We start from the raw sequence: 12,609 nt of genomic DNA, 5'->3' as shown, positions 1-12,609 counted from the left end.
AAGCATAAACCCAAACGAAAGAATCCAAAGAAGAAAGCTCAAAAAGCATCCCCTGGTGCAGATAATGCTTTGGGTGTTAGAAGGGATAAGGGAGAAAGTGTTGCAAAGGGAAAGTGTTTCCATTGCAATGAGACTGGTCATTGGAAGCGCAACTGCAAAGAATACTTAGCTAAGACGAATTCAAAAGGTATTTTTTGAATCTTTAGTTATTGAGGCAATTGTTGCCATCTATACACCAAAAACTTGGTGTATATCTTTTGGATCCACTAGTCATGAATCTGATTCATTGCAGGGGCTTCAGATAACCAGACAACTAACTAAAGAAGAAATTTACCTAAGCGAAGAATTCGTCTTAGTAGTAGTAGTAGTATTAATGAGAATAAGATTTCAGTTTTTGAAAGATTGCTTATATGTTCCATATATTAAACGAAATTTAATTTCAGTGTCTTGTCTCGTTAGAGATGGTTTGACAATGAAATTTGATTCTTTTAAGGTTTTTATAATTAAAAACAGTTTATATCTTATTTCTCCTATTATTCCTTGTGTTTTAAATTGTGAATGTATACCATCTGTTATCACTCTTAAAAGGAAAAGTCCTTCGACTAAAGCTACATACTTATGGCATCTACGGTTTGGTCATCTTAACCATAACAGGATCAAAACGGTTGGCTCAAAATGGATCTCTTGATTCATTAGAAATTGAACCATGGTTTATTGGTGAATCCTATTTGGAAGGTAAAATGAGCATGAGACTCTATAAAGGAAAGGTGTTAGAGCCAATGAAGTATTAGAGTTAGTGCATACTGATATATGTGGACCGAAGGATGTTAGAGCTATAGGTGGCTATGAGTATTTCATCACTTTCACTGATGATTATTCTAGATACGGCTGCATCTATCGTATGCATCATAAGTCTGGTTCTTTTGAAAAGTTCACAGAATCAAGGTGGAGGTCCAAAACCAAACATGAAAGAAATTGAAAGTCGTTCGATCAAATCGAAGCGGTGAGTATCTTTCAAACTTGTTTGGTGCATGCTTAGTGTAACATGGGATTATATCCTCGTTGACTGCATCAGGAATACCACAGTAGAATGGTGACGCAGCACGAAGGAACATAACCATTTTAGAAATAGTAAGCTCTATGATGAGTTATATTTCATTACCAATATCCTTTTAGGGATTAGCCTTAGAAACAGTTGCATACATTCTAAATTTGGTACCTAGTGAGGCAGTTCCTAAGGCACCCAGGGAGTTGTGGTCTGGGCGTAAGCCAAGTCTACAGAATTTATGAATATGGGGTTGTCTAGCACATGTGCAAAAAGGAAAGCCTAGTAAACTAGAGTCAAAGTCAAAAGTTTGCTTGCTTGTAGGTTATTCAAAAAGGTAATTGATCTGGTTTATTTTATAATCCTAAGGAACAAAAGTTGGTAGTAAGTACTAATGCGATGTTACTTGAAGATGATTATACTATAAGGCTCGAAGTAAAGTTGTACTTGAAGAGTTGTGTGAAACTGGTTCAGTGGGAGTTAGTAATACTTCTAGTTCACTTCCAGTAAACTATGAAGTGTCTAACAAAGATGCTCTAATTTTGGATTTACAACTTTTGATATTCCTGAATTTAATGAACAAATAGTAATAGTGTAGTGGGAGCACATATACTATCCAATATACATACAAATTCACCTGTGGTTGAGCAAATAGTTCAGTAGGATCTCCCGATGTTTAAGGAACTTTAGTTGATCCGGGTCTTCATATGGGTGAAGAAGTAGTACATCCTTAATGTTAGTTATTGGCTTGATTTAGGAAACACCCTGTTTTAGGAAAGATCAAACTGATTTCCCTAAATCAGTTTGCACCTCCTCAAGTATTTTAGGAATCTGTTTTCTAAGTTACATTAGGAAATAGTTCTCTATTTAGGACTTCTATTTCTATGAAATTCTAGATTATTCCTAGGCCTATAAATAAGAGTGATAATCCTTTGGTTATTGTATCTCAGTCTGAATTGTATAGGTGTGTGAAGAAGTCTATTCTCTAAGTTTCAATAAGAAGTTTATTGCTGCAGTGGAGTAGGCACATTGCCGAACCACTATAATTCTTTGTGTTCTTGTTTAATTCCGCAATAGTTTTCTGTGTGAAAGATCTTGGGGTGTCTAGGAAGTAGCTAATGTTAGCACAACAAACTGGTATCAGAGCCAGTTCTAGGGTTTCATCTAGAATTATTTTATTTGAAGTCAGAAATAGATTTTGAAGGTGAAGATGTATAAGTCGATGTCGAAGCAAAGTTTGAAGTAGAGAAATTTGATGGTAAGAACAATTTTACCATGTGGCAATGTGAAGTTCGTGATGCTTTGAGTCAGCAAGACATAAAAGATGCTTTATTAGAAGCAAAACCTGTTGCACCAGAGATGACGGACAATGAATAGACAAAGATGAATCGTCAGGCTTGTAGCACAATACGTTTGTGCCTTACAAAGGAGATAAAGTACGATGTGATGACTGAGAATGTAGCTTTCAAGCTGTGGAAGAATCTGGAAGATAAGTATGTAGTGAAAAGTGTTTCAACCGAATCATGATGCAGAGAAGACTTTTCAGATTCAACAAAAAACCAGGTACCTCTATGGTTGAACACCTCGCTGAGTACAAAATATTAATTGCTGATGCACTTAATATTGGCGTGAAACTCGAAGATGAAACCAAAACTTGCTGTTTTTTGGCATCTCTACCTGATTCGTATGAGACTTTCATTGATAGTTTATCAAATAAGATAGAGGATAAAACACTCAAGTTTAATGATGTGGCTGCTGCACTTATAAGTTATGATATTAGGCAAAGGGATAGAGATTTGAACAGGGAATCGACTAGTGAGGCCTTGACAGTCAGAGGGAAGTCTGACAAGAAGAATTCAGGTAAATCAAGGTTCAAACCGAAGTCCAAATCAAAGATCCCAGCATACGATGAATGCTTCTTTTTTCATCAGACTGGACATTGGAAGAAGAATTGTCCTAAAGAAAAGAACAAGGACAAGAAGAAGAATTTAGACGCAAACGTTGCTAAAATCAAGTCTGGTGCTATTGAAGATGATGAATATGACAAGTTCCCGATGACTGTTCATGATTCCGCATTAGTTGCAGACATAACTGAGTGGATTATGGATTGCGCAGCTTCCTACCATATGTGCCCTAGGAAGGACTGGTTCGTTAAGTTTGAAAAGTTTGATGGACCAAGGGTGTTTATGGGTAACAATAATACCTGTAAACTTGAAGGGATTGGGAAGATTCGTTTGAATATGAATGATGGCGTCATTCAAGAACTTGATGATGTTCGTTATGTACCGAAATTGAAGAAAAATCTGATCTCAGTAGGTGAACTAGACTCCCGAGGATTTGAGATGACATTGAAAGGTGGAGTTTTTAAGGTCTATTCAAATGGCTAGTTGTTATGAAAGGTTTGAAACATGGAAACTTGTATTTTCTGCAAGGAAACACAAGTGTGAGTGAAGGAATTGCAGTAGTATCGGATAGTGTTGAGTCGGACATTACCAAACTATGGCATATGCGTTTAGGGCATAGCGGAGAAAAGTCTTTGAAACACCTGATTTCACAAGGCTTGTTGAAAGGAACAAAATCATGCAGCAAGTTGGGATTTTGTGAACATTGTGAGAAGGGAAAGAGAACTAGAACGAAATTTATGACCGGTAAAAGTACCACCAAGGGAATTCTAGACTATGTTCACATAGATGTATGGGGACCTTCAAGGACTGCATCTTTGAGAGGTAGAAGATACTTTGTCTTCTTTATAGATGACTTCACCATAAGAGTATGGGTGTACACCATAAATAGAAAGGATGAAGTTTTGGGAATATTTTTGAAGTGGAAGAATAAGGTCGAGATGAAGACCGGCAGGAAAGTGAAGGCCTTAAGATCAGACAATGGTGGTGAGTACAAGTCTGATTCATCGTTGTATGATGAATCGCCATGAAGTCCTTAAGCTCAACTACACTTTTCTATCCTAGTCCGAGACTTAGCTATAATAGACTAGAAATCAAGACTCATAGTTTTGATCACTAACATTGACAAACATGCTTGATATAGCAACGCATGCGAGGTCGACCGAGCGATGCTCTAACAATCTCCCCCTTGTCAATTTTAGTGACAAAACTATTAATACATATGGAATACAAAAAAGATAAGCTTTAGTGGCTCCTATTCCATATTCTAATCTTCAACGTTCCTTGAAATCTTCGTCCTTCCAAGTACTCCAATGATCCCAAAGGTTGTAAGTTTAGCACCACCGTTGTTGAAGATCCGTATCTATAACAATGAGAGAAATCGAGATTCTCGATCATTATTATACAGTGTCATAGTATCATTTTGTAACATCAAAGTCCAATTGCATCACGACTTTAACAACAATAATATGGTGATATGTATCACTCCCCCTTAGTCAATACTCCATCTCGATCATGGAAACCACTCCCCCTTACACAATGATCCGAAAACCATATGTATTTGTAGTGTGAACTACATTATTTCTCCCCCTTTTTGTCAATAAAATTGGCAAAAGTAAAAGAACGAGATCATAATGAGGACCTTTCATAGACTAAAAGAAAAAATACATACCAACTTAATTTAGATGCAATCATAAAGCCGAAGCTAAATTCATTCATCAAGGAGTTTTAAGATACAAGATAACCCCTGTAAAATTCCACAGCCACACACCCCGCATGATATTACCGTTAAGAACAGGTTCAAAAGAACTCTCCCCCATTTGATGTCATTCCCGAAAGAACAACAAGAGCGACCTTAATTTCGAAAGAAAAGAATGATTTATTTAATTGGACACCAAAAACCATGGAAATGATTTTCTATATCCAAAACGCAACCAAATTAATCACAACTAAACCCATGATTAATTTAATTGGAATACACAACTAAATCAAACCACAAAAGTGATCAATTTAATTGATTGTGCTCAACATAAGAAAACTCACGGAGCTATGACTAAGATAATAACCACACGGAGATGACTACCTTAATCATTCAAATACTAAATATAAGAAAAACCTTATGGAATATACGACTACAACAACCAATAGAACATGATTAGTATAGCCGTTCATATACTCAACACAAGAACTTGTGGAATATATGAAAAACTCAACTAGATTAATTACAAGAGAACCTATAATTAATCTAATTGGAATACACAGCCAAACTAATCACCGAAGCAATCAATTTAATTGTCAAAAGATTTTGCTCGAAAAAAGAAGACTTTCGGAGCAAATAACTAAATAACCAATCAAGATGATTAATTTAGTTCAAGAATGCTCAACATATAGTATCTCATGGAACAACCAACAAGGCCAATATTAATTGACATAGTTGTAAGGTTCTCAACATAAGATACATAATGGAGCCTTCACGGTAAAACATAACAAAATGGATCAATGAAGATCAATACCGTGGATAACATACAAGGATCTATTCTATTTTCCATCACTATTTGCATAACGACATAATAGACTTTATCCTTGTCAAACAAAAGATTTCATCCTATTTTCCATCAAATAAATGATTGCATAGGCATAAATTTTGTAATTTTTCAAAAGTCCATTCGTCCTTTCATCAATACGAATATCAATTTATGAACGACTTTACTTTTGACACAATATGGGACCTTCAAGTTCACGGACGCAAACAATACATATCCCATAAAAATATTGCAATACTTCAAAACAGATTAATACTGCAATAATATCATCCTCCAAATATTTTTAGAATTTAAAACCAATAAACCTAAAAAATAATCGTAAGAAGATGAAAACAAAAATAGCTATGTGTAGTCACAATCTTCGCTATTCAAAGCACTAGTTATTCTTCCAACTAATCCAAAAAGAAGACATACTAGGAAACAATTCCTTTGAGAAATTCTTTATCATTCTCGAACTCCTTGTTATCTGCAACCATCGGGACATAAGGTTCACGGAGATAAGTGTCAATACCCATGAACTGTCTTGGCTGAAGAGGTCGAATTAGGGTCCTCTGAATTCCCAAAGATTTAGACACGAACGTCTTTATTTCATAAATCTCCCTTCTTATTTCCTTTAACTTATCAAGAACATCGGAAAACTTCTGAGAGTTAGAAGGAACAACCCTGGGTTTTCTTGTATTCCTTCTTTTTCTTTTCAGGGACTTAGAAACAGGAGATTTGTCTTTTTCCTTGATTGAAGACTTAACAATCATGTTGACATCCTTTCCATCTGACGACATAGTGCTTTGAGAACAGTTATGAACAACTGGATTTGTGTGATGGAATCACTTAACTCAACAAGCAGTCTTATAAAGGATGTCAAAAGAAGAAAGGAATGTAGGGTTTGAAACCTATTGACAGGTTCGTATACGCCCAACTCTAAAACCTTATAAAGAGTAGAATTGTCGATAATAACCCTTTCTTTTATTTGAGATAGACAAAAAAATAACAAATCTAAGAAAAGAAGGAAAAAACTTTTCTGAAGCCTGGATCAACACTCAATCTTGTCTCTTTTCGAACAGGCGCATGAGACAAGATTTTCCCAACAACACAATCAAGTTGTGTTGCGATGAACAACGATTTGTCCATCTTTTTCCTCGTGGGAGGAATCCTCTGATCTCTGTCTATCAAAACGATTTGACCATATTTTCTTTTCAAATGGTCTTATTCTATCCTTGGAAACTAACTTCTGAGAGGAAGATAAGATCCTACATACCTCGGTGGTCTTCTGAGCAAGTTTCAGCTTCCTTGTTAATCGATCGGCTCTTCATTGAAGTTTGCTGGCGTGCCTTATTTGGTGCTTGTATTTGTAACACCTTGATAGTTCGTGTCTCTTCATCGAACAAAACGAGCACGTCAATCTTGGATAGTATTCAGGCATCTGAGATGTGCAAGCAGTTAGGCATACTGTTGATCCTGAAACATCACTGATAGGGTTTCCAGTTATCGGATTCAGTGAATCTTCCAGCTTGATTGGGTTTCCCTCTTCTCCGAACCCATTGAGGTTGATATATGTATTGCTACAAGTATCAAAATCGATGTTTTCACAAAGAATCCCTACACTTGATTTCCTATCTTCATCGGAATCATAAGTTTCATACATTTCATCAAGTGTTACACCTAGACCTTTGTTCCCAGTGTATTTTCTACGATTTGGGCATTCGTTAGCAAAATGGCCAAAACCCTTACACTTAAAGCACTGAGGCATGTCCTCGTCATCAGCCTCGTCAGCATCCCTGTTTTTAGGAGGTAAGCGACCGTGAAGTTTGTCTGATGACTTAGGTTTGTCTCTTGAAAACCGTTTACTTCTCTTCAACAGAAGATCCCTAAATTGTCTTGTGATCAAGGAGACTGATTTGTCAAGATATTCATCCGAAAAATCATCCTTAGACTGATCATCCTTAGAGACATGAACACTCTTACCTTTGACAAGTAATTTAGTGTTCTTTTATGCTTTAAAGGCAACATCCTTACCGACTTTGGATGTATGCTCATGGTCAAAGATCTTAAGCTTTCCAACCAAGGTGTTTCTGCAAAGATTATCGAGGTTATTCCCTTCAACGATGGCATCACTACACCAAATCAACGATTTTGGGACATTTATAGGTGTTGCTTTGAATTTAAGAGACACATATAAGTGTCTCAAATCGTGCGTCCGGAATCGTTTGAGACGTTTCAAGCGACACTTATAAGTGTCTCTTAATTAACTAAAGCGACACATATAAGTGTCTCTTAATTTAATTAGCGACGTTACTAAAGCGACATCTATAATAATTAAAACAACACATATAAACGTCTCAAATTATATAATAATTATAAAAAAAAAATAAAGAATCACAATTAGCAATTTCAGAAATTTTATTATTATATATTCATGAAGCTGCATACGTCCCGAATCAATAACTTTATGCCTCCAACAAATGAAATCAGTATCTCAAAACACAAACTGAATTCAAGCACTATGAAACATTATAGCACTCTTATACAATTTTAAACTCCTTCAAACTTGAACATTTTCCTTGCACACATACACCTTTTAGCGGAATAACTCATCGATCTTCTTATCACTTTACGAGCACGGATGCTGCAAATTTATCTTCCCTTTGGAGCGACCAACACTTAGTTCCAAGGTAAGCTACAACCTGCAGGCTTCAGCACCAAAACACCAAGATAATATATCACTAGCAGTTTACTGGTATCATGTAGAGTATAGCAAATTCAGAACCATGTAGAGTATCATTTGTCACTACCTACAAAGCTTTGACATTACCAGGGAGAAAAGGTTTTCATCATGCTTCTTTCAATCTGTAAAGAATGATCAACAGCCCAAATATCAGTACGAAGGAGAAATAATACGGAGTAGAATTTTATACTCTCCTCTGAATTCAGTATAACCCAAATATCATTTATCAAGGGGATGAAAACAAAGTCTTCCATACCTGGTACCATCCAAGATACAGTAATAGGGCACAAATAGCAACGACCGGTGCATTATTCTAGAAACTTCTATTTGATCCAAGTAAGAACAAAGAAACTGCCTGCAATACCAACAAAATACTTTTTAGTCAGTGATGATGAACCAAGAACAGAGAATGACGAAATCCATAACCATACATCTCAAGTCTAAAGTTATTGGCATTTAGTAGGAGCTCATGAATTGAAAGTAAGTAGTATGAAGGAACTTACAATGCCGTTGACACTGCCAAGTAATGAAGGGATTAAAATAGATACTTTGCAATTTCTATGTATGCCAGTAAAATACTTCAGATGTTTCATATTAAGTTACATATTTCCGCATTTTTGCTAGTTTGTAAATTTATGTGAAGACCATTTCATCATCCACAACTTCTTAGTGTCGAAAAACTAGGTTTCTTAATTGGATATTACGTGAGTACTAAATTAGAGTCATCTGAAACAAGGAAATAAAACTTACCTTCAGTAAACTAGAAGAATCAAGACCCAGGTAGCATCAGATGCAGCACAAAAGCCTGCACTCTGTAAAATGAGAAGGAGATTCAAGGATGAAGGTGGACCCCTGCCATATCACAAGAAACGAATAAAGTCATCTTCTCATCTGCCCGTAAATAAAATATGTGAACGAAGTTTTGCTCCAGAGTATGCAAAACCGAAAAAATAATATACGCCCAAAACAGCAGAAAAAACTATATCCTCGTAACTGGACTGACATGTCTCGTCGTCTTAAGATTATAAAGGTTTCTACCTTTATTAGAAGAGGGTGGAGTGGAGGAAGTGGTTTATCTTCTTTGCTCCATAATACTTCAATCTGATCAAACCGAGAAGTGTTAGAATTCAAATGTGCACAATGCCCAAATATTAGCCAATAACAATAATTTAGTTTCACTTAAATTCCAGGAATTCTGAAGTTAAGGTTGCATATGCAACCTAGTAGATTATTATACACCAATCTATAAATGCAAAACTTGTGTACAATATCCTTGTCCAGTATTATTACTTTATCTTTGTTGTTGGATCTTTTCATATACAGGATCGAGAACCTCTTCTGGTATTGATACTCCAAGCCTGATAAGAAAAAAAAATGTAGTGCTTATAGTTATGGAGAGAAAAAAATTAATCTTACTCAACCCAATTACAATTCCAATTGGATGAAAATGATGAAATTATCCACTCGCTACCCATTTCATTGATGAATCCATTTCATTTCCCTAAATCAAATACAACCCATGTGCAAGAATAATAAAAAAATTCATCCAAATACAACCTGCTTACTCACCATTTGGTCAAGAACATGATTATGACTTTCAACCTCGTGTATACCACTTGTCCACTGTTTGAAGAAACTAAAGGCATTAAAAACATATCCACTCACAACACCTTGACGTTGTTTATGTTGTTTATGTAGTGATGAGAATCAAGATTCAATATGTAGCCATGTAGGGTCCATTTGTACGGACTGATGACACCTGAACCTGTTCAGCAAGAGTTAGACTACTTGTGACAATTATATGAGTTCAACCAGTAGGTACATTACTACTTACAAGGGACATCTACTTCCACTCTTTGAAAAATCCATCTAATCATGGAGAAAAAGAAATAAGAAAATGGAAAGTGCCAAGAAGAAAAGACCTCTTTCATTTCAAGGAAACTAATCATACAAGTAGCTGGGAGTGTGGTGATGATTTCGTCTTTGAAACTTTCCGCTCTTAACGCTTTGACCTGGAGCATAAAAAGAACAGAAACAACCATTTAATCTAATAGTTAGTTAAAAGTCCAGTAGTTCTAACATAATGCAGCTTATCGAAATAGAAGGAATTGCTCACCTCATATTTCGCCTGCCTACCCATCCCATACTCATGCTATAACAGGGGTCATACTTAATAAGTTCCTCTTTTGCAAATAGATGTCAACGTCTAAAAAAGAAAAGAAAACTAGCTGAGAATTGTCAAGCATCCATCAAGTCATGCACCGGGAAGAAATATGTTTCTGGGTTTCCACGTTTGATATTCTAGTGCAGATTATCCTCACATCCTGAACATGGTATAGTGTGAATCAATTACCTGTGTTCCCCACAACCGTGATGATACTCATGTGGGATACTGGCGTCAAATTCAACGGCAGAAGATCCTGTACAGAGAGAGCAATACATGAACTTTTTTAATATCGGAACTTAAAGATTACCTATCAGATTCAGCAATTAAAAGGAACAAAGAGTGTAATAGTGTGATTTGTCCAAAGCACATATACATTTCGGTCACCAGAGATTTTGAAACACAAGGCATCACCATAAAAATTAGATAACAGCAAAATGGTAAAAATATTAGCTTGTTATGTATGTACATATTTATCATGGCTTCTTCTGTCAAAAAAAAGTACCATGCCCATTTCCAGTACCGAGAATCCCCCAATAAAAGGCGCAGTAGAAAAACCTGATAATGTCCCAATTCTTTCACTGAACCAGTGATAGAAAGAGATAAATCTGTGCCAAGTGTTCCTGTACCAAGACAAGATCTCTCCATGGTTTTGCATAACTTGATACGTGAATAATCTAGGAATTCGCAAGAACACACGAGGACAAGACTGGTTCCCGTCTTTCCTATCGCATTCATAACAAGGTCTACAGATAGGGAATGCACAAACATCACGAGAGAAAAAAAGTTGTCCACCAAGATAACATCCAACAAAATTTAAAGAAAAACTTGTCAATGGACATAAGTCATAAAAATAGCTGAACCTGAAACCTAAGCAAGTCCTCGGGAAGTAAACTAGTATTCAGTTGAAACTTGATACCAATCCCTTTCTCAGCTCATAAACAACAAAACCAGACTCAAAATCTTCAAAGACACCATACAACCATTTTTCAGTTGATACAAAAGCTAACAACAAAATAAAATACTCAAACACTGAAAGAGACATAATCAAAATTAAAAGACTTTGTAAGACTGAAGTCCTAAAATACCCATGTTATAAAACTCTATGAAATCAACTAATCCAACACACAGACTGCAAGATCTACAGAAAAACATACCGTATATTCACAGCAGAATAACCTCAAATCAAGATGGAAAACCAAAAACAAGAAATTAACAGAGTTAGGATTTATACTTGAATCTCATCAGTGTACTTGAATCTTCTAGGTTTTGTACCTGAATCGTCTGGGTTTGTTCTTGAATCTTCTTCTGCAAATTCTAAATCAAGAATAAAAATCAATTTCTAGGGTTTACAAAATCAGAATAGTCAAAATCTGTAAAATAGATTTTTATACCTGAGATTAGGTTACGCAAAGTCAGGGCACTGATTTCTTAGGATTGATTTCTGGTGATTTAAAAGGTACTGATTTCTTAGGATTGATTTCTGGTAATTTAAGGTTTTTCTAACAAGGAAAAATAGATATGATTTTCTAGTAGGCTCGAAGTGCTTTCTGCTCTGGTCAACGACAGATTTGTGGTAATAGATCTAATTTCTGGTAAGTTAGGGTTCTTATTAGCTTTGTGAAGACCGAAGGATAAGAAGAAACGAGATAAGAGGAAAAAAGAAAAGCTCGCGTCAGTGAACAATGAAATAAAAATGAAAATGAAAATAAAATCAGAATATAAAACTTATAACCGAAATTACCAAAACATCCTGCTAGCTAAGACACATATAAGGGTATCAGAGACACGTATAAGGGTAACAGAAAGTCTCTTTATTAATATTAATAATTAGGAATTAAAGAGACACATATTTTTGCTTTGAGACCTTTATAGGCATTGTCGCGTTGGCTACTCGTATCTAGATGGCAGCGATTTGAGAATTTTCATCACAGTGTCCTTTTCAGGAATAGTCTTACCCAATGCAAAAGATGCATTAACAATTTCAGACACTTTGTGATTTAACTCATCAAATATTTCTTTATCTGCCATACGAAGGTTCTCCCAATCAGAATTAAGGTTTTGAAGCCTAGCATCCTTTTCACTGGAGTTTCCTTCAAATATGGTTTCTAAGATATCCCAAGCATCTTTAGATCTAGTGCAGTTTGTCACATGATGCTGAAGATTTGGGGTAATGGCATGTATGATAGCATTCAAACAGTCGGAATTTTGCTTTGCAGCAGTTATCTCAACAG

The 12,609-nt window shown here is 35.8% G+C and overlaps 1 protein-coding gene and 1 long non-coding RNA gene across 17 annotated transcripts; one reads left to right on the top strand and one right to left on the bottom strand.

The window, feature by feature from the left end:
* The first annotated feature begins 2,616 nt into the window (after positions 1 to 2,616).
* LOC113358835 lies at positions 2,617 to 3,432 on the top strand. The gene is made up of 2 exons (XM_026602553.1): positions 2,617 to 2,905; positions 3,161 to 3,432. The coding sequence occupies exons 1-2, from the start codon at positions 2,617 to 2,619 to the stop codon at positions 3,430 to 3,432; spliced, it is 561 nt and encodes a 186-aa protein (XP_026458338.1).
* Positions 3,433 to 7,875: 4,443 nt separating this feature from the next.
* On the bottom strand, positions 7,876 to 12,046 carry LOC113313428. Of its 16 annotated transcripts, none has more exons than XR_003341889.1 (11): positions 11,770 to 12,046; positions 10,565 to 11,692; positions 10,328 to 10,417; positions 10,134 to 10,223; positions 9,781 to 9,976; positions 9,502 to 9,569; positions 9,250 to 9,312; positions 8,962 to 9,063; positions 8,468 to 8,566; positions 8,279 to 8,333; positions 7,876 to 8,177 (listed from the first exon to the last, which is right to left on the bottom strand). It is a non-coding gene; the product is annotated as an uncharacterized LOC113313428 (long non-coding RNA). The 16 variants fall into 16 exon arrangements; XR_003341893.1 differs by having other exon boundaries at positions 7,876 to 8,170; XR_003341877.1 differs by having other exon boundaries at positions 8,299 to 8,333.
* Positions 12,047 to 12,609: the final 563 nt, after the last annotated feature.

The sequence above is a fragment of the Papaver somniferum genome, chromosome 1 (assembly GCF_003573695.1).
Source record: "Papaver somniferum cultivar HN1 chromosome 1, ASM357369v1, whole genome shotgun sequence".
Lineage (NCBI taxonomy): Eukaryota > Viridiplantae > Streptophyta > Magnoliopsida > Ranunculales > Papaveraceae > Papaver > Papaver somniferum.
This window is presented reverse-complemented; position numbering and strand designations above follow the sequence as displayed.